Raw genomic sequence first — 21,602 nt, 5'->3', positions numbered from 1 at the left:
AGTTAACCTAAGCTTTCAAAAGTTAAATGACAGAAGGTGGGCCATCCATTCATCAGCTGCCCAAAACCACAGAAGCCCTTCTCTCTGCATCATGTTTGTTCAACTTCTCTGTAGATCCACGACTTCTTTTCTTTGCCTGCTTTCAACTAGTGACTGTAAGAAAACCAAGTGCTGTTTGTGAGGGGAAAACAGGAGGTATTTGGCGACATTAAAATCGCATCCTTCATATATTCCTCACAACACTTAAATGTTTTTATCAAAGAAACTACCTTCAGAAATACTTCTTGCTTTTGATTTCAATTTCAGTGTTTTATACTTTGAAAGTACCTTTTCATAGAATCATAGAATAACCAGGTTGGAAGAGACCCACTGGATCATCGAGTCCAACCATTCCTATCAAACTCTAAACCATGCCCCTTAGCACCTCGTCCACCCGTCCCTTAAACACCTCCAGGGAAGGTGACTCAACCGGCTCCCTGGGCAGCCTGTTCCAGTGCCCAATGACCCTTTCTGTGAAAATTTTTTTCCTAATGTCCAGCCTAAATCTCCCCTGGCGGAGCTTGAGGCCATTCCCTCTTGTCCTGTCCCCTGGCACTTGGGAGAAGAGGCCAGCACCCTCCTCTCTACAACCTCCTTTCAGGTAGTTATAGAGAGCAATGAGGTCTCCCCTCAGCCTCCTCCTCTCAAGGCTAAACAACCCCAGCTCTCTCAGCTGTTCCTCATAAGGCTGGCTTTGCAGTAACAGCCTTTTACAAAAGCTTGGGGCAAGACCAACTTTCTTTCAAAAAATATTCCAATGGAAACAGAGGTTTTCACTAAAAAAGCAGTGTTATTTTATTGCCATTTAAAGGTTACAAGAGTATCACTTATGAAGTGCAACAGACTGCCGTCTCCCAGCTCCCAGAAACAAATCCAAGATAAGTGTTACTAATAATAAAGGGTACCATGAGAATTTCAAAGATATTTGTAGTTACATCCCATCTCAGGCCTTGGTATTAAAGCAGGTGAAAAAAACCCCCTAAAATTTCTAAATTGACGGTATGCCATTATTAGCAACAAGGTGAGGGTTTGCAGGTCAATGCTGTAAATCAGCAAACAGCTGTAGAACAAAACAGTGCACTGTACAGATGATTTTTACCTTTATATCCCAAATCACTACATTCCTGATTCTGACACACACACTCACAGAGCCTGTAAGTGTCATATTAGTCCCTTTGATAAGGCAGGAGTTCTTTGGCAACCAACTACGATATTTTTATTTAGCAGAGAAAGATATAAATAAGATGCTTAACACAGGACAAAAGAGAGCAGGAAGCTAACTCACTCCAAAACAGAATTACAATAATAATAAAACTTTAAAACTGCTACTGACCTTGTCATAGTGTGTGCGGGTATTTCCAGAGACAGGAGCAAATCAAGATGATGACTTTAACACAGCATCCCATTCAGCAATGCTCTATTAAGCTATTAACTGTTAGCCACTCACCTCTGCTTCAGCAGAAGCAGCTCTTGCAGCAGCCACTGGATGTAACGGCTGGCTGGCTGGCTGCTTCTTTGTTTGAATTAACTACTACATTTTAGCCTTGACAGTTATTTTCATCTCCATGTCCCATTACAGTGAAATCGAAGCCTCTGGTTCACAGAGGATCTTCAGATGGGGGTGGGCAGGGAGGCCGCCTCTCCAGGCTGAGCTCAGACATAATTCCTCAACAGCACCAGATGGCTACAGCTAACCTTTATCAGCTTAATCTTTTGCCATTTTGACTTCTAAGCACCGCCACAGAGCAAATAAAAAATGGGGCAGAGATGAGGTTTAAGATGTGCTGAATATTTAAAGCGATCCCCCTCCAATGCTTAAAAACTCACAAGCATCACTGAATATTTTTCAATACTAGTCCACAGAAACTTTGGCCAGCTGGTTTGCAAAATTAAGAGGAAGTGATGTTATTTCTGAGCCTCTGTAACAGACACACAAGTCTTCTTTTGCTTTGAAAAACCTCAGACTAATAAACTGAACAACAGCCAACGGGAAGCCTCAGTGATTTCAAAGGATGATGGATCTGCCCTACATTGTGCTTTCCACTCAGATGGGTAAGAAAAACTATTCAATCTTCTGGAAATCTTTGAGATACTGAAAAATAATTCCCATCCCAGTCCAGGGAGGAAAAAGAAAACCCTGGGTTCTTCAATTAAAAAACAATCCCCAAACATTTGTGAATCAGCCCAGGTCAGTCAAAACACCCTAAGAAACAGACACACCTTTTATGTTCCTTCTCTAATCAGCTGACATTTGAAAACAAGCTTTCGTTTGTGGTTTAAAAAAGTTTAAATGTTTTGTTCATTTATTTCAATCACTCATTCCTTAAAAGATACAGTCGTTGACTAAGGTCTGTCCCCAGAAGGGAAGCTGCCCCCTCACCTGCCCACATGCGCTTGGTCCAAGTGGCCCCACAGCCAGGACCTGACCCAGAACCAGGCACAAGCGGGTCCTGCAGCAAGAAACCTACAATGTATTTCACTTTGTTCTCAGATTCAGGCAAAACACATATGGCCCAAGCAACTCTGATATAAACAATCCCAGCAGGTTTAAAAAGTGGTCAAAACCACTTATAAATCCCCCTGTGAGAAGACAAGGAAAGAAAGCAATGATAAATCCAACTGAGAGATAACAGGATGGTTTATTTGGGAATTCCACATCCCTGCTGGAGGGACTGCATCAGAATTGGGCCTTTTCCCTCACACACTGATCGGTATCTCTTCACAACAAGTGAGATGTGCCAGCTTCTCAGAGCAGCGGGAACCCCCCACATGCTTTTTCTGCCTCTTTTTTTGTGGTTCCATTTGACCCAAACATCCATTATTTCTGCTAATTAAAGGAATGGCTCTACACCAAGATCTGCCTGCCGAGGCAGTGGAAAAGATGATGTATGGAGTACAAAAGACCCACATCTACAACACAGCCTATAATCAATGTTCCCTGCCCCAAAAGGAAACCTATAGTCCCACTAATGACCAGATAAGAAACCCAGAAGAATACTTCGAAAACAAAAATGCAGTACTGAAGAGATATTTTTCACTATTATTGCATAATCTGGAATTATTTTTAAATTGTTTACGTGCCAGTACCATGCACGCAAAGTGCTCATCTGCATTAAACATTTTCTAGCAAGCATACAGGATCTTGTAAAGGGCATACTGACAATTTTAGGTACAGCCATGCAAAGTGACCAATTATCACCTGAGCTGTTGGAAATCTTGTATTTAGAAACACTCTTAACCTGCAAGGAAAAAAGCATTTGCTGAAGCAAACCTGAAAGGAAAATATTAAGTCTGGGATGGAAAAATGCTCTGGACTGCTGCCTTTTAAAGGGGCTCCAGAACTGAATTATGAAAAACAGATGCCTCCAAAGGCTTTAGCTCTACAACTGCAGAACCGTTTCTCCATCATCCTGGATAGTGGGGAAAGAAGGGACAGAAAGCCTCAAACACCAGCAATGCAGGGACTAAGCAGTCTTTAGTGGGCAGTATCGCAGATGCCTGAATAGCTGTGTCAAGCTGCCTGTCTGCCCACCTGCCAGAGCCAGCACTGAGTCAGGGCTGGAAAGCTCTACCAAATCTGAGCAGGCTCCTGCATTTGTGTGTGCACCTCCCTGATCCCCAGGACTCTGGAAATTATTTGTGTTGTCCAAGAAGTTCAAATGAAATTGAGCTGGTTATTCTTACTTTGCTGAAGTACAAAAGAGGATACACAAAGCCATTACAAGCCAATGAGGACAGAGAGAGCACAAAGAATTACACATTGGAGTAAGTGTGTCAGAACAAACCCATCGTCTCAGCATGCAAATCACACTGGAAACCACAGGATAGTTTCAGGGTCACTAAAGATACCTGCAGCTACCCAGGGAAAAGGAACAAGGGCTGCTACATTTGATGGCCTGGGACATACCTCTTCTTTTGCAGTCGGCAAAAGGACAGCTCTGCCTTAGACAAGACACTCTCCACTGCTTGTTTTTCAAGCACATGGACCAATTCCACTGCCCTGGGCTATATCTGAAGGAAGAAGGACAGCAGAAGTGCAATCCTCAAAGCTGAGGTAGCTCATCAGCACCATGACTGGGCACTCCTTGCTCCCACCTGGGCACCAGGGGCTGTAACCAGCCTCTCTTGTACTAATAAACCCTACATAAATCCCCAGCCTGCTGTGCATACCAGCACACAAGGCTCCCATTGCTCCTCACCTTTAGTTTCACCCTCTCCATCTATAAAGCTTCCTTAGCTGCAATAGATAATGCCAAGATAACCTCCACATCTTGAATGAATGGCAGCAGCTCATAACAAACACAGGGCCACTGCCTGCTCTTCTTCTTCCTCCTCCTCTTCTCCTTCCAACCTGTCACCAAGTGACTGAGTACTGAACACAAGCAAGCAGCCCTTCACTAACCCTGCCATGCCCACCTTACCAGAAGAATGAACTGGGACATTCTTGAAGACAGTGATGGCTTTACTCTCTCCTGACTACATGTCTCAGGCCTAAGCATCTTCACGTGCACACATTCATTCCTTTTGAACTGTAGGAGCACTCAGAGCATCAGTGGCCCCAGCACATTTCTCAGTGGAAAGCTTGTTTCATGAAGGCAACATCATTTCTGGTAGACACACTCCAAGCCTTTGGGACAAGGCTGACTTCTGACAAGCACAGGGCAAAAGCTGGCTCTCATTGTGACAAGGGATGCCCCACATCCTCCTGTACTGCCCTCTTTGGGGTGCAAAGCATCAGCAAAGATCACGGATAATAATAATGGTGCTAATTTCCACCCCTAAGGGAAAGAGATGGAGGGAGCCAAGAAAGCTCCAAATAGCCAGAGAGCCTATTGCCATACTGAAAATACAAATGACTCAGCTCTAAGTGAAAGTTGCCATTTTTGTCTTTTGGCCTCAGTGATTTGGTTCCAGTCCTACAGCTTGAATCATTCAGTAATATGCTTTTGCATGCAAGGCCAGCTATGACATTCTTGCTTTCCAAATTTTAAATTGGAAGATATACATTAGGCATGCAGAAGTATGACTGCGCTTTTGGATTCTCTTCATGTTCGTTTCCAGGCATGGCTGCAAAGAGAGGATTATTAAATAATGAAAAGTGTCTCTAGTGAGACCTTTCCTGTCCAACTGAATCAAATACTATAGCCATGAAACCAAACCAAGACTGGCTTTCATTTGAAACTTTGTAAAATAAAATTTCATGCCTAACTTTGGTTTCTTTTAAAACTTTTCCTTTTCTCCAATGCTCAAGCTTTCATCAGAAGTGAAAAAATTCCACATGTCAACATTTTCTCTCTTTCAAGGAAATAATTTGCTCAACATACTTCTAAAAAAAGTCATTAATTATTCACTTTGGGGAATCACCAAGTCATGGCCAGGCTCTGCTACATCCTCCTGAGGGACATATTTAAAGCTAGCTTTAGAGAGAAGCAAATGCTTTTAGCCCCAGCTGTGAGAGGCTAGGTTGGGAAGAGTTCAGGGAGGGACTCCCTGTGTGAATGTGAGGGAAGGACAGGCTCAAGGTCTCTGCTCAGGTCACTTCTGAGTCCAAGTCCTCTACTGGCTGTATCAAAGACATATCCAGCAATTCCACAGCTCGTCCAAGTTGAGAAAAGCAGCTCCAATGCTTATGTTTCACTTTAATAACACACGTAAAAACTCCCCCAAATGGAAAGTCAGTTTACAACACTCCAACCCAATTGCTGGTCAGAAATAACAGCACAAAAGCAGCCAACATCAGTCACTCCAGCCTCATGAAACTTCATGGATGCTACTGGGAAAGTCAAGCCCCAGTGGGGCTTTCAGAGAAAGCTGATGGAAGCAGTAGGATAAAGCTCATGGCTGCTCCATCAAGTCCCTTTGCGCCATGGCAGCAAACCCAGTTCTCCATTCCTCCATTACATGGCAGGAGTCCTGTGTATTTTCTGTCACTTGTGGGGCCAGCAGCATCCCTCCTCCCTTCCCCATGGAGCACAGCAGGTCTCTTGCAGAACCTGGATGTACGATGTTTTGGAAAGGCTGGCCAGAGAGGAGGAAAAGAACAGGAAAACAACATTAAAGAGATATGTAAAATGCCTTGCATGACCCCCATTTTTCATGTTCAAGGAAGGACAATCTGGAAGAGGTGGAAAAGATGAATTGAAGAAATGGACAGCCAATTATGAGACTAAGAGATTAAAAGATCTTGTTGAGCCTGGAAAAATGAAGACTGAACAAGGATGGGAGTATTGTCTATAAATACACCCAGAGGGAGACACCAGGGAAGAAGAGCTATTTATGTACAAGATATGAATATGTTTTGGCTGCCAATTAGAAGAAAGTTTAAAACATTGGAGGAATGAGGCTTTGGAACAGCCTTCTAGAAAAAGCAGAAGCAACAGTCAACTCACTTAAAACAGGCCTTATATAACGTTTAGGGGTGTGACATCAGGGCATCGACCCACACACTCCTTCCAGTCCGACAGCCTGTGTTCCTACGTTACACATGTGCAGAAGATAACCCAGCTACCAAACACCAAGTCATAACAAATGAGACATAGCAGCTTCACAGGCTACTTTTGAGACATGTTTGTAGAAAGAGAGAATATCTTTTATTAAACATAATGATAGATGTAGGAAAAAGCAGACACATCTACAGGAAGAAGCCTTTCAAGAGACTTGAGGGTGTAAACATCCCACACAGCAAAATCCAAGCTTAGTATGTTAGACACAGTTCAATGTGCTTCTTTAACTGTGTCTGCTAATGTAATAAAATACCTTAATTTGCTACCCTTACTTCTCCTTTATCACCAAGACAAAAACTCCAGACTAGTTTAGATAAAAGTGTTCCATGCAGAGGAAAAGAAAATTCAATCAAGGTATTGGATATGGTTGGCATCAAGAGAATTGAACACACAATTTGGCAACAGCAATGTCAAAGAAAGTGCATAGCTGGAAAAAAAGCATCTGAGGAAAGAGATTAATACGATGGTCTGGAAAAGAAAAAAAAAACCAAACAAAACAAAAAAACAAAAGAGCAGAGAAAGTGAGGCTGCACTCCAGCTTCTACTGAACTCAACATGAGCATTTCCAGCAGCTGCCATGTGGAGCAGGAGCAGATCTTTCGAGATACCTCAGAGGGAAGATTACCTTAACAGCTGTGTCTGGAGTAGAAGAGAAAGCCTGATGGAAAGACCTCTGCTGTTGGCCAAGACAGTGTCGGTCCTGAATCAGGCTGTGTAGCAGCGATGTGCTGCCAAAGCTTTAATGGAAGCTACCAAAAAAAAAAAAGAACCCATCTTCCCCTCACTTGAGACAAAAACCTACAAGTAGAAGTGCCTGCATTTTCAGATAGGGGGACTGGGCAGATATTGCCCTTTTGTCTTCCTGATGTTGGGATTATCATCATCCATTTCAGTGGAGAGAAGACATTGACTCTGCCTGGGAAGAAGCTATGTACAAATGAAGGGATGTGCTATGAATGCACTTCAGCCCACAGCATTTTTAGATGGCTGCTCCAAGTTATAGATGGCAAAATTAGGTAAGGCATGTTTCATCCCCTTCCCATTAACCTAAGATGAACTCTGATCCATTGCATCCGAGAGTGTGGACCAGTCAACACAAATGACTTTGATTCAATAGCTTTTATTCCCACCTCGCCATTGTGCGAAAGGTCCCAGGTGCAAAACATCAGAGAATTGTGACCAGGATTACAAGCTTACTTAAGGAGCCACACTTTTTTGTTTTTCAAGCTACATCATTTGAGATCTGAAAGAGAATCTTGTCCATTAGTGTTTAAAAAAAAAAAAAGTCCCTGTTTGATGCAAAAATAAAAGCATTTTCAAAGGCTCTTTGATGTGCAAGACAGACATGCAGGCAGATTCTGGAGGAGGCCTTGTCTTCAGCAATTACCAGCACTCTTTTTGAATCTTACTCCCAGACAGAATTTTTACGTGAAGTAGATAATCAATCTGCAGAGTGTATCAGCTCTAAACTTTGTGGCTTCACAATTAAGCAGCAATAACCTCTAGTCAAAATACTCCTTAACCAAGATGGGAGTAAAACAAATAAGTCCAAAATCAGCTAACTGCAGGTGAAGCAATTCCAAAGACATATACACTTTTAAAAGATTTCTTTGAGCTCTTCTCAGGTAGCCATGCCAGTTTTCCAAGCAATATTCTGATCATTAAAAAAAAAAGCAGTGATGTAATTTCCACAGCAACCTCAAACATACCAAGAATATTTGAGCTAAATTTATCCAGACTTCTCATTTGAATCATTGCTTTGGTTCGTTATTTTTCCATGATATTCAACTATGCACAGTAAAGTTGCGGACAGCCTCAGACTAAGCTTTATCTGGCAGTATCTGAAATGCAAAACTTTATGCATGGGAGCCACATATTCACTATTAGAAATGAAACTAAGCTGTTTGTAATGCTCCCAACCCCAGGTCTCCACTCCTTCCACCCTTCGCCTTCCACCCACTCTTCCTGTAGCAGACTGACCCTTTCCCTCACCCTTGGGTGACACAACATGGGGCTTCTCTTTGCAAGAAGTTCCTGAAGCTCACCACAGATCTACTGCTGGCCACAGCTGGAGCCAAACAAGAGAAGACCTGCACCAGAATTCCCATTGCTCTGTGCAGCTCCATGGTAGACCCCAAGCCCCGCCAGCCCATGCAGAGCAACACATCCCACCACCACGAGTACTCGTGCCAGGAGTGCTTGGGCTGGTGAAGGCTGTCTAGGCTCCTTCACCCACAGATACACGTCCCCCCAAAAATACACAATCCACAAAGACATCGCTGGGTTTCACCCTCTCTTCCAACACACTCAAGGAGGGACTGAGTATTTGCAAAAGCTGCAGCCTAACCCCCAAGAGTTTACACCGTATTTTAACATGGTCTGAATATGTCCCTGCAGACTCCATTTCGGGTTCATGATCAGGTTCACTGAGTTTGCCTGCATGCAGTTGTGTTTGCAATTTCTGAAAGCACACTTGATTTTATTTTTAAACCAGAAACTGCCAGCCCACAGAACCCCTCTGACTGCAGGAGGGCTTCTTGAAAGTTGAGGGCCTCCCCTAATACTTAAAGATTTCTTTTATAAGCCCTGCCTCTAAGTAAGAGCAAGGCACAAATTCAAAGCATGGACACGCTTCTGTTGTGAAGCTATCAGCAGCTTACATAAGAGGGCTGCGGCTGTGGTAATACATAATGATGCAAACAAGCAATTGCCGACCTACTAACGAGCACACAGACTTGGATTAAGGAAAGGAATTAAATATTAGCCTAACTTGATGTAAAATATGAAATTGAACCTATTAAGGAGCAGGCTTCACCTATACAGCGGACTGGGAGGTGAATGGTATAAAATGCAGCCCCCGCACCCTCATCTGCAATGCAAACATCTCCTCTCAGTTAGCAGCCTCCTGCCAAGCAGAGCCCTGGCAGCCCCGTTATTGATCAGAGAAATGAAAAACAAACAAACCACAGACTTAATGCTCTAAGGATCCCTGAAGATCTGATCCCAGGCCTGTTATGTTAGTGCAAAGACTTTAACGGGTTTTGGATAAAGCCCTCCCCGACTTTGGAGAGGATAGGAACAAATAAATAAGTTCATAGCACCTCCTCTAATGCAAGTGTAAAATCACCTGCTACATCACTGACAAAACAAAGCAATAAAGCAATTACAGCCCTAGTGTGAACACTGCCAATTGCTTTTTCCCACTGAAATGGAGGACAAGCCTTACATGACCGTGTCAACCCTCACCTGAGAGCTACCTTATAATGACACATTATTAACATCATTAAGGAGTCTGTGTACATGTTTTAAGGGGAAATAATTTTCTTTATTCCCTCATCACGTTATCTTTTTTTTTTTCTAGGCTTCTTGACAGACTTGTCATGTTACATTTTAACATAATACACCACAAACACATCTTAACTGAAAAGTGGAAAAATAAAGCTGTATAGCAGTAGACAATGCCAGATACAGCTCAAATAAAGATTAATGTTTTACTACTCCATAAATCAGATTGGCTTTCAAGTTGGACACTCGGCTCGATTAGCTTCACAAAGCCTGCACCACATTGCTGGCACTCCCAGCCACTCTGCTCCTTGCTACAGCCCTCAAGTTCAAGAGCAGCCTGGCTTTGATGGTATTTATCAGGAAAAACCTCGTCCTGCCAATACTGAGGGCTAAGTGCTCCTTTATATCTCCTTGACTCCCAAAGGGTGCAGCACCCACAAGCCAAACTCCTACTTTCCATGTGCACAAGACGTTTTCAAAGACAAACAGTTCTTCTGGGAGCCTCTGTTTCAAAATACAAGGGATATCTTCTAAGGGTGTGTCTGAAGAACAGTGCTTAGTATCCAGACTCTGAAAATCAGTCCAGAGTGTCTTAAATCAGGCACCTAATTGTAAATGCCCCAGTGTTTGTTGTCCTTTTAGGAAATCCAGACTCACTTCAGTGAGACTGTGCAACACACGGCCCTGTTCAGTCTGCACAGCACAGCAGGCTTAACTACACATATTTTCTGCTGCAAACTAACCTTCTGCATTAGCTTTTGACCCCATGTGAGATTGCACCACTTCTCTATGAAGTGTATATTTAAATATGTTTAAAAATACAAGCCTATTAACTGCTTTACCAGGGTACTTCCTATTCCTGTCTCGCATTTCCTACTCTGCCTTCTGCAGGGCACTATGCAGCAAGATTAACTCATGTAAGATACCCATTTCATTTTTTGGCTTTTTTTTTTTTTTGCTTCTATTAATACTTTCAATTTGCTGCTTGGACTCAAATTAACTCGCAGCTTAACAAGCAGGGGAAAAAAAAACCAAACCCAGGAAACCTTGAAGGCTCATTACTATAAAGAACTTTAAGCAACCAACACACTTTGCAGGTCTCTAGTGCTCTGTGTGCTTAGATCACCTCCCAGATGTTCTCCTCGTCCTTGCCACCAAACTGTCTCAGCGGAGTCAGGGTAATGTTACTCTCTCCACTCTGTGGATGGGAAAAGCAGGATACAGAGTACTTTTCCCGTGTTATACAGTACAATCTGCCACAGACAGGGCTAAGTCAATGTGCCCCAAGACCTAACTGCTGGCCTGAGCCCCATGATGAAAGGATTTTAAGCTTTACACAGGGATTTCATTAGGAACAAAGTGGCATCAGTGGTGCTGCCAACCCTGATTTCCCTTCCTCTTCTATTCAGTAGGAAAGATCTACAAGCAACGATATTTACACCACCAAATGCAACTTCCTACCCTTCACATTTAAGGCAACAAAACCAACTGTGCAGGACTATAAGGGAATGGCAGCAAAGATCTCATCTGGGGGTCATGTATTAATACACACACACCCAGGAGCAGGTGAGCACTGCTTGCGTTTATTACTAAAAAGAAGTTGGGTTCTTCCTGTAGACTTTTAAGTCACACATCCTGACAGCTTGGAAGGCTGGGGTTGTTCAATAAGTACAAAACGGAGAGCAAGGGCAGAGTAGGAAACTGTGAAAGCTTCCATCCCTCCACCTACCGTCCCACCACTACCTCAAACTGCCACCCTACGACGAAGGCCTCGTCCACATTTGCAAATGTCCTGTGCTCATGCAAACAGGTGAGCGACGCTGGCTGCACAAAACGATGGCCCTGGAGAAGAAGCTGTTTCATTTACTAGTAGCTAACCTCAAGGTGTCACTATTCAATCCATTGCAAAACCTTCCACATAAAATTGCACTAGCTCCTGAGCAGTCCCTCTTGTTAAACGGACTCTTTAACTCTTCCAGCTAAGCTGCTCTCACTTGCACCAGAGGCTCTTCTGCAATTCAGGAAGCAGTGGCGCAGACAGCAGCTTTCCTTCTGAGTCAGTTCTGAGCTAAGCCACAGTGCAGATGGGGCTGCATGGGTCACTACCATGGAGGGTAGCTTCTTTCTGATTAAAATACAAAGCCCTGTGAGCCGCAGGTCACCATGGCACTTCTGAAGTGCAGCTGTAAGAGCCTTTGGTCCGCTCCAAAGACCAACTTAGGTAATTATATTCTGTTTATGTGTTCGCTCCCTCATTTTAATATTTATGTCTCTTTTCCAGTCATGCTGCCTGTGCCTACCTGTGCTACCCTGGACAGTTGAAAGTCACCAGCTTACAACAGATGTGCCTCAAAAGAAGTTGTGAAGGTTCATTTAGTTAATGCCTGTAAAGCTATCATAAAATTTCAAACAACTATAATTTGCATTGTTGCCCCTAATTATGTGATATTATATACATTACAAAATATCACCCCTTTTAAATGCACATTTCTAGATTTAGCAGGAGAAAAGAGACACCCTCTGGCGTGTTTGGAAGATAATCCAATTCCACCTCCAAGACACACACAAGGGGCATACGAATGCTCTGTGACTTTGAATTCTCAATAAGACAGCAATAAGATCTTTAACAAAAGTACCCTTGCATTTCAGAAGACAATGATTGTGTTTCTACATCTTTCTGTAACTGTCTCCTAGAAACTCATATAAGGATTAAACCCTAGCTGTAAAATTTCCTAAGATTCAAAGAAACCAACCAGCCTGAAGAAAGGAGATTAATCTCTGTTCCGTTCTAGGCATTTGTACAGTAATATCTTCAGGCTCCCATTGTTTTTCCTACAAGATTCATTTTATGTCACCTCCATTATATTATGCTCTTTAATCAAGTTTTAAAAAAACCAAACGCTGTGCTTCATGAGAGACTGCAGCCGCCCCCGTACCTCTGCTCGCTTTCTTTCTTTTAATTAGGATAACTCGAACAAATCTAGGAGAGGGGAAGCAGGGTTTGAGGAGGCAAGGGAGATGCTGGCTGCACCCAAAACAGAGTGTTATTCTGCACCCCAGTGACAAATCCTCTCTGTGGACCAGTGGGTGCTCGCCGGCATCGCTGAGTCAAGCCCAGCACCATCCCTGGAGTGCAGACAGGGTCCAGTTCTGAAATACAGCTCCCCAGCTCTCAGGGTAAGCAGGCATCCTGCAAGGATACAAGTAAGATCACTGCCGCAGCCAAGAAGAATAGCAGAGGAGACACCCTAGGTAAGGTGAGCCCCTGCATCATACGCTACACTTGCTAACTAGAGCTAATGATGCTGTGAACCTATTGTCCATATGAAGACCTGGCCAAATTCTTGAGCTGTCAGGGAAAAAAAAAGCCCTAAAAACCTTGAGGCTTTCAAATTATCAAAGCCTGGGTGCACATGGTACTTGCTGGAAGGTGCTTCCAGCACTGTGCTGGCCATAATGCTGCACTGATCCAGCTGACCCATCAAGGAGCCACAAGCACCACAGCGCTGTTTGTTAAACCCCTCACATCTACAGGTATGTCTTTCCTGCTTGGATGGAAAAAAAAAAGATTCCAAGATCTGTGAGCACTAATGAGGTCATTGGTATTAAAGAATTATCTGTGATCTCATTCCACTTCCAAGTGGTTCCCATTGAATGCAAGCAGGAGGCTGCATCTAGATTGTTAATAAATGCGTGTAAACAATAGGTTCAAATGTGGAGACTGAATGAGTCACCGTGTTCCTGTGTTCAAGCCATGTAATAGGATCCAAATGCAGAACAAGGACCAGCTAACTTAGGGAGTGGACCAGCTAGCTAATGGCAATTGTTCTTGGCAGGAATCAAACAATCCCAAAATAAAAATGAGTTTAAACATGTATAGTATGCTTATAAGGAACAAATCCACTAGGGCAGTACTGGATCTTAAGTTTTCCTAGGATCCCTTTGCCAGTCTTCCAGCACTGTTCATCAAATAAAATAATCCAGACATTTAAGTATGGAAGAGTCATGCCAGAAAGATTTGTATGCTTCCAGTTAACCAGTTTAACTGAACATATTTATATAACAGAAACATGCAATAAAGTCCTCAGAAGAAAGGTTAAATTCACAATACAGTAAATACACCTTTTTCACTTCTCACTTCATTATTCACTCATAAACTAATATGCTTATTTACTGTACCTTTAAACAGTAGAAAAACTTGTCAAATTACAATTGCAGAAAAATTCAGCAATTCTTAGCACTTGTGAATCACTAGCGCAGATTAAAATTATTCTCATGGTTTATAGCTTAGTATTCAACTGGAGATAATTTCTTCCAGAGAAAAACTGAGAAGACAGAATTTAAGAATTTTAAGAATATTCAGTAATCAAATACTCCTGATCATTATAGAAAGATACAAAGCCAATAAAAGCAAAAACAAACAGAAAAATCAGTATCACAGAATAAGCAGAATACATACAGCGAAAGGAGAGTTTCCAGACCTCCCTGTGACGCTGGTGAGAAACGTTTCCAAGCAAGCTAAGGCGGACTCTGAATAAAGTATCAGGGTTTGCTTCATAGTTGATGATAAAATCCAAAATAAGGCTGCAAAAACATTAGCTTCTACTGAAGCCTGCTTACTCACTACAAAGTGTCAAACACACCTTCATCCTACACTTGAAACGCAGATGCTGCCTCCTAATGAACTGCTTGTTGGAAGTGGGGAATACTGTTATACAACAACCAGAAGGCTAATTCTTGATGCAAAAACGTAACTGGGTTTTGACTCAGAGAACTGCAGCAGTGCCTAGCAGCTGAGGGTTTCAGCAATAAAAATCATCCAGAAATAATTTAGGTCTTCAGAAAAGAATGTAACAGGAAACCACCTGAAGCACATGTCCCTCCTGAAAGAGAAATCTCCACTTCTGGAGTTATTACATTGCCTAAATGCAGATCTAATCTAGCCCAACATGACATCCCAGTCACTGGATCAAAGCTGACAGTAAACCTGGAGCAGGTTAATATCTGTTCAGCCTGAGAAAAGATGCTCTGATTTTAGCAGCTTTCGTACCCTGAACACACACTGCATCAGTGGCTGGGAACATATTTGCATTCACACGCAGAAAAAGCACAGATCTTGTAAAACATATTTAGGAACCGGCGAGACGTGACACATATATTGACTAATTCCGTAGGCCTTCAGAGAAAATCGGTCTTCAGAGGAATGCTATTCTTATCACCTGAGTAGCTCAACATCATTCTCCTTGGAAGTAAAATTCTTTGTTCTATACTGTAAAATTTCAAACATTGGGTCTCAAATCACTCAAAGATCTTTCATATATTTAAGTGCCATTGAAACTCAGTGGCAGCTGTTTACTGAATTCTCTTAAAACCTTTCGCTCCCAATCTCAACAGGAAAGAAACCATCCTAGTTACCATTTTGTGGATCCATGTTGCTCTCTCTGGAAACAGCGGAGTCCTCAGTTCCCACACACCAGTACATTCTGGGTCACAGTTGTGAAGATCTAACAGACAGACTTTCTGCAGCACTTCAACTTGTAGTGTTGTCAAAGCTGAACGATCTCCATTAAGTAAACGCAGGAGTGGAGCGACTGCTCCTAAGAACTATCCCGAAGAACCATCATTTACTCTGTTTAAAAATAAATAGTAAACCAAATTAATTGTTCTAGTATAGATATTGCAAGATACTTCTCTGCACTGTAACACAGCTGTCTAAATACTACTTTGCAGAAAGGCACTCACCATCCTATGCAAATACAAACACAATTATTTTCATAATAGCTTTGTTAAGAAACATAACATGAATTAACAGAGGAGACTAATAATGTCTCTGCTACAGAAAAGATAGTGTTCCCAATTCTTCTCCATCAAAACAGCTCAGTCTTTGGGCAGATGGCGGGGTGGCAGCAGTCACAGCTGCAGATTCAGATTCTCCACAGGCCAAGGTAAAGGCAGAGCACTGAAACCACACAATGCAGCTGGAAAAATCCTAAATGCAACCTCAAAACCTTTCCCATCCAAGAAGACTGTGGCTCTTACGAGACTCCACTGTGAGAAGCTGTAAGATAACTGATGTGGTCACAGAGACAATCCTCTGTAGAAAATTAAAGCAGGTTGAGAGAAACACACCAGCTCCTTTCCCTGGTCCTTTGAGAGAACTCTACCACATGAGAAGTGTCAAGCTTCTTCAAACATGTTCAGAGAAGTAAATCAGGCCCCTAGAGCTCTTAAAGCTTGGCTTCTTCTGAACTGTCTTGCATAACAGCCAGTAGAAAGCTGCACAGCTCACTCTCCCAACTCCTTACCTCTTCAAAGCTGCACACCTGTAATTTTCTCTCTTTTAATGAATCTTCCAAAGAGGTTAAAACTAAAGGTGATTTTACAGCGTGTGCCCAAACAGCATCAGCACTCCTTCATTTTCTGTTTTCAGTTTCAGTCAGTGAACTCCTCTCAGATCACAGAATCACAGAATCACAGAATAACCAGGTTGGAAGAGACCCACCGGATCACCGAGTCCAACCGATGTAACATGATGTAACAGATGTAACATGATGCCCCTCACCTTTTACTCTTCTTAGTTTTACTCCTCAGGTATGTGATGCCAAAGTTTTGATTGGAGGCTCTAATCTGGCAAAGCATGTAACCTGCCTCCCACTTCAGCCAGGAAGGCTCAAGAATACCTGTAAGTCTCCTTGAGTACCGGTGGCTCTTGAGTTGGGATCAAAGGCCAAGGAGAGTTCAAAAATACACTGATCCATCACCACTCTCCAGGAAGCTTTCTGCTCCTCCCTTGTTACGTAGGGTTTTAACCACCAGCTGACAGTTAAAAATTACTGCATGCTACATCAGTTGTTTCTAGGCAAATATTTGAGTTTTCGGTGCTCTTACAGCAAAACTCTGCTCCTGATAGCCCCTATTATGTGGTGCCTGGCAAAAGGAACCAAAACTCACACCCCCAAAGCTGCACATGCCCCTGCACCTCACAGTCTGGGCGATGGGTGCTGCCACAGATTGCAGTTTGGTTCTTAGGTGTTTTTCAGAAGTGGGAAAAATAATTTTGGTACCATAAGGCAAAAAATGATATGGACTGAGACCAGGACCAGGCTACATGCAAGCACTCTCACACACCCACACCAGCCCAGGGCAGCTGAACATCTTCTTTGCAGCAGGATGGCTGCAGCTCCAGCTGGATGCAAATGTCCGAGTTGTTGAGCATCCATTCCTCCCTCTCTAGCTCATTTCCCAGGCTAGCCCCTTGCAGGTCTCACACTCCAACACAGCAGCAGTAGGGCAGAGTTAAGAGGCTGGATTTGGCACCTTTCATCCATGCAAGGAGGGGAGGCCGTGAGCTGCTGCAAGAGGCTGAGATGGAGGTGGTTCATATGTCTAGATCCATCCCATGAACTGCTGAACTGGGCCATGTTGGTGGAGGACCAGATTCCGCATGGAATACGCCAGATTCCCACCAGAGACAGCTTGGCTCCTGGGCTGAGCTTCCCTCAGCCACTTCGGCAAGCCCGGCTGCTATGCCAGGACCCCAAACCTCTGCCACATTGTGGGTGTGATATCCCAGGCGGAGGTGTCGGGAAGGCCCTCGTGCCTCCCAAAAGCAGCCTAGGTTCTTAACTCTGAAAATTGAGGGGATGTGATGCTTCCAGCAGCTGCCTCCCCTGCACTCTTGCTACAAATGCACTGAGCAGTTACAGTTAGAATAAATACTTCCCCATGCGAACACCAACAGACCAGCTCTTTTCAGTAGTTGCTGGTTTCTGAGGCGTTTCCTTGCTGTATGACACCACAGCAACTGCACAAGAAACACTGAATGGGTGTCAACATGGACCACAGAGGCCTGAAACCCATCCTGGTCCCAGTTTTTAGCTTTCTACTCAGTTTATTCCTCAAACTGAAACTTTCCTCATATATACCAAAAAGAAAAAACTTTGAGGAAAAATAACAATGTGGTTTTGATTGTCAGTTCTGTTAAATGCAAGTAGGACACTACACACTGTAACCATGTGTATTGCTGCTACACAGCACCCACGTAAGCCCTACTTCCATATTTTGGGACCTCTGTGTATAAAACAGACCGGCACAATGATTTTACCTTCAGCAACATATGCTCAATTGTGACATGTGTGAACGCCATGTTTTAATTTGATTTAGGGGCAGGGATCCTATGGGCTCTGCAGAATCTCATTCAGAAGGAGGATCATGCAGAGCACACCCAAGCGATTCGCATTGTTTCACGCATTCCCAGTTTATCTACCGTGACCTGCTGCTGCCAGCTGTCAGTGTCCCAGCACACCTGACCTGTCCTGAGCATCTCCTCTCCATCTGCCAGCCGGTCTGGTCTCACACCGAGCATCATGCCTCAATGTAGCAAGACACTCAGAAACGCCTCAGTTTTCCCAATACCCAGGAAACCTGTCAAAAGTTCAGTTCTTTGCCCAAACCACCTGCTGCTTCCAAGAAGCCCGTCTGGGGCTGGGATGGGTGTCACCACGCACCTGGAGAGACCCCTGGCCCCACTGGGATGGCAACGGGCGCTGGGCTCCCCTGCCCGCCCTGCACACGGCAGGGTGAAGGCAGCCTGCCCGCTGCCAGCCAGGGGACACCCGAAGAACCACAGAATCGTTTGCGTAGAAAAGACCTTTGAGGTTATTGAGTCTGACCAAACCTGCCCACTATTAAACCAGATCCCTGAGCACCCTGTCTACTCGGCTTTTAACCCCCCTCCAGGGATGGGGACTCAACCACTTCCCCAGGCAGCCTCTGCCAGTGCCCGAGAACCCTTTCAGTGAAGAAGTTTGTCCTGTTATCCAATCTAAGCCTTCCCTGGTGCGACTTGAGGCCCTTTCCTCTTGTCCCAGCACTTGAGAGAAGAGCCCCCTGCACCCCTGGACAGGCTTTGGCAGAGAGTAGCAAACTAGCCCCTTCTCCCCACCCCACATCCCAGGAGAAACACGGCGTCACAGCCAGTTCCTGGGTGTCCCATAAGCCTTCCCGGTTGCTTTTTGGTTCCTGCCTGTCTGCCAGCTTGGCCGTGGGGCTGGGGGGAGCCCAGCGGGACAGCCAGGTCTGTTCAACTGGGACAGCCAAGCCAAGACAGCCGAACCGGGACACCCAGACTGGGACAGCCGGACTGGGAGAGCCAAACTGGGAGAGCCGAGCCGGGCCAGCTGGGAGGGCACCGCCCGCCGCCGCCCTGCAAAGTTCCCTCCCAACTTTTACAAAACGCTTGTTTCCCCCCCAAGTTTCTCCACTCGAAAGGCCCCGCGGTGCCCCAGCCTCCCCCCAGCCGCCTACCCTCCCGGCGGGGCAGCGAAGCCTCCGTACCTCCTGCGTCCCGGGGCCGCGGCGGTTCCTGCCGCCTCCTCCTTCTTCTTCTTCTTCTCCTCCTCCTCCTCGTTCTCCGCCCCGCGCTGCGCACGGAGGAGGGGAAGGAGCGGTGCCTCCCCCCGCGGGACAGGGAGGGAGAGCGGGGATGGGACGGGAGAGGAGGTTGAGGTTGGACATCAGGAGCGCGTTCTTCTCCACAAGGGCTGTCGGGCACTTTCAGAGGTTGCCCAGGGAGGCGGTGGAGTCACCATCCCTGGAGAGGTTTAAAAGACGCTGAGCTGCTCAGGGATCTGGTTTAGGAGGGGACGGGTATGGCTGGGCATGGGGATCTCAAAGGTTGGAGGGCACAGGGCTTCCCCATCCATGCCCACCCACTCCCCAGGTGCTCCCTGTGTGGGCTTCAGCTCTTGGGATGTTTGTTTTCTACAGGCTGTGGGAATTAAAGGATGAAGCAGGACACTCCAACAACCCATTGTCCATCTGGAGTGAGAGGCGCAAAACTGAACAAAAGATTCAAGGAAGAGAGGAGGCAATCTCCAAAGAGAAGCAAACACGATCATGGGAATGGGCAGCTTTCGAAGAAAGAGATCTCCGATGAGCTCTGTGATGGGCAAACCTCTGCGGAGAGGTGATGGAGGGAGATGGGTGGCAGTGCTCTGTCCGAGGGACGGAGCACTGCCACCCATCTCCCTCCATCGCCTCTCCACAGAATCCTGGTCTTACCCATCACAGACCAGAGCCGAGATCTCTTTCTTTGGAAGTTACTGATTCCCAGGATTGGGGCCACATGAGTTTGCTCCTCTCTGGGAAAGCAAAGCAAGATTGTTCCCTCTCTTCGGTGAATCTTTTGTTGAGTTTCGCAGCCCTCGCTGCAAGATGGACAAGGAGTTGTTGGAGCGTGTCTGGAGAAGGGGTATGGAGCTGGAGAAGGGTTTGAAGCCCAGGGGTTATGGAAATGGCTGAGGGACCTGGGGTTGTTTAGTCTGAAGAAGAGGAGGCTGAAGGGAGACCTCGTTGCTGTGTGCAGCTCACTGAAAGGAGGTTGAAGCAAGGTGGGTGCTGGTCTCTTCTCCCAAGTAACAAGTGATAGGAGGAGAGGAAATGGCCTCAAGTTGTGCCAGGGGAAGTTTAGACTGGATATTAGCAAAATTTTCTTCACCAAAGGGGTTGTCGAGCATTGGAAGATGCTGCCCAGGGAAGTGGTGGAGTCACTGTCCCTGAAAGCGTCCAAAAAGCAGGTAGGCATGGCACTGCAGGATGTGATTTAGTAGGCACAGTGGTGTTGGTTGGACTGGATAATCTTAGAGGTCTTTTCCGACCTTAATGATTCTATGATTCTTCTGCAGGTGCCAGACATGCTATGCTCCTACTGCTACACTGGTGTTGCATGCACCTTTTTCCCATCACAAACCCATTCATATCCAGGTATCAGGAACCCCTAACAAGCCTGGTGCTACTTTATTTTCCCCACCCACTAAACCTACTAAGAGAAGACCATTTCTGCATGCCTTTTGTTTTGTTATTCATGATGATTATTACATACACATTTTCTTTTTTTTCCAGGCCCATACCAAGAAATGAGTCTCTGAGGACTGTGTGAGGATGGAAAAAGCCATATCCATGCACTGAGCGGCTGCTGCAGGCTGAGATTTGCCTAGGGTGTTCCTTTGCTCTGATTAGGGAGACAGAGAGAGCATGGGTCTTCTCTGGTGCTCTTGCCAGTGTCCAGGTCCCCATTAATCTGCTTTTAGCTGCAGCCACAGTAGTTTCCCCTGTTTACCACCCTTTCTACCTTCTGCCAGCCTGTTGTCTTTTGTGCCTTGCAGCCTGGCTCTTGCCCAGGCCTTTCTTACAGCTTTTTTTAGCACAATTGTTTGAAAACCCACTAAAATAACTTTTTTCCTTTATTTTGATAGCGACTTCCCCTAGCAAGAGCTTCTCCAGACATTCAAGCTAAATTTTTGTTTTTCTTCCCCCCCCCGCCCCCCAAACTTCTTCCCACTTTTCTTGGCTTGTATCTCTATTGATTAGGTCACACATTAATTCCTTTCTCTCTTCTGCCTCCCCCCTTCTAAAGTGTCTAAGTTTGAGTGATGCTATTAGCACATGGAAAATTCACAGAGTCTGGCTTGGCCTGTGTGGGGACATGTCAGGTATTTCTCACGTGTTTGCTTGATGGGAGGAGAGTTAAAAAGACAATGATAATGGTGTGTTCTTGCTCTCGATCTACATTGCAGATGAAGAAAAGGCAGGAAGGGAAACACATCTAGCAAAGTCTCACTAGTGATGGATGTGTCTCAGCAGACAGACCAAGGCAGGAAGCCCCATCTGACAGCACTGTCTATGGTCCCTTCAAATTCTCGATTTTGAGGCTCACCTCAGATGAGAGAACGGATCCATCTACTGGAAGAAGCTGTGTTGGCCCCTGTCTGCTGC

At 44.9% G+C, this 21,602-nt stretch overlaps 1 protein-coding gene across 3 annotated transcripts in view; it reads right to left on the bottom strand.

Moving 5' to 3' along the window:
• LRRK1 (leucine rich repeat kinase 1) overlaps nucleotides 1-19,247 on the bottom strand; it is an 84,181-nt gene extending 64,934 nt beyond the window's left edge. The window contains exons 1-2 of one of the 3 annotated variants that reach the window (XM_069867134.1): nucleotides 19,164-19,247; nucleotides 15,243-15,456 (exon numbers count right to left, since the gene is read on the bottom strand). In XM_069867134.1, the coding sequence (XP_069723235.1) occupies nucleotides 15,243-15,309 (67 nt within the window). In that variant the 5' untranslated portion in view covers nucleotides 15,310-15,456; nucleotides 19,164-19,247. Of the gene's footprint in view, nucleotides 1-1,372; nucleotides 1,620-14,286; nucleotides 14,297-15,242; nucleotides 15,457-19,163 lie in introns of those variants that run through there. The other 2 variants (XM_069867136.1, XM_069867135.1) reach the window with 2 other exon arrangements.
• Nucleotides 19,248-21,602: the final 2,355 nt, after the last annotated feature.

Source organism: Phaenicophaeus curvirostris, chromosome 12, assembly GCF_032191515.1.
Source record: "Phaenicophaeus curvirostris isolate KB17595 chromosome 12, BPBGC_Pcur_1.0, whole genome shotgun sequence".
Lineage (NCBI taxonomy): Eukaryota > Metazoa > Chordata > Aves > Cuculiformes > Cuculidae > Phaenicophaeus > Phaenicophaeus curvirostris.
Note: the sequence above shows the minus strand (reverse complement) of the source record. Positions and strands in the feature narration are given on the sequence as shown.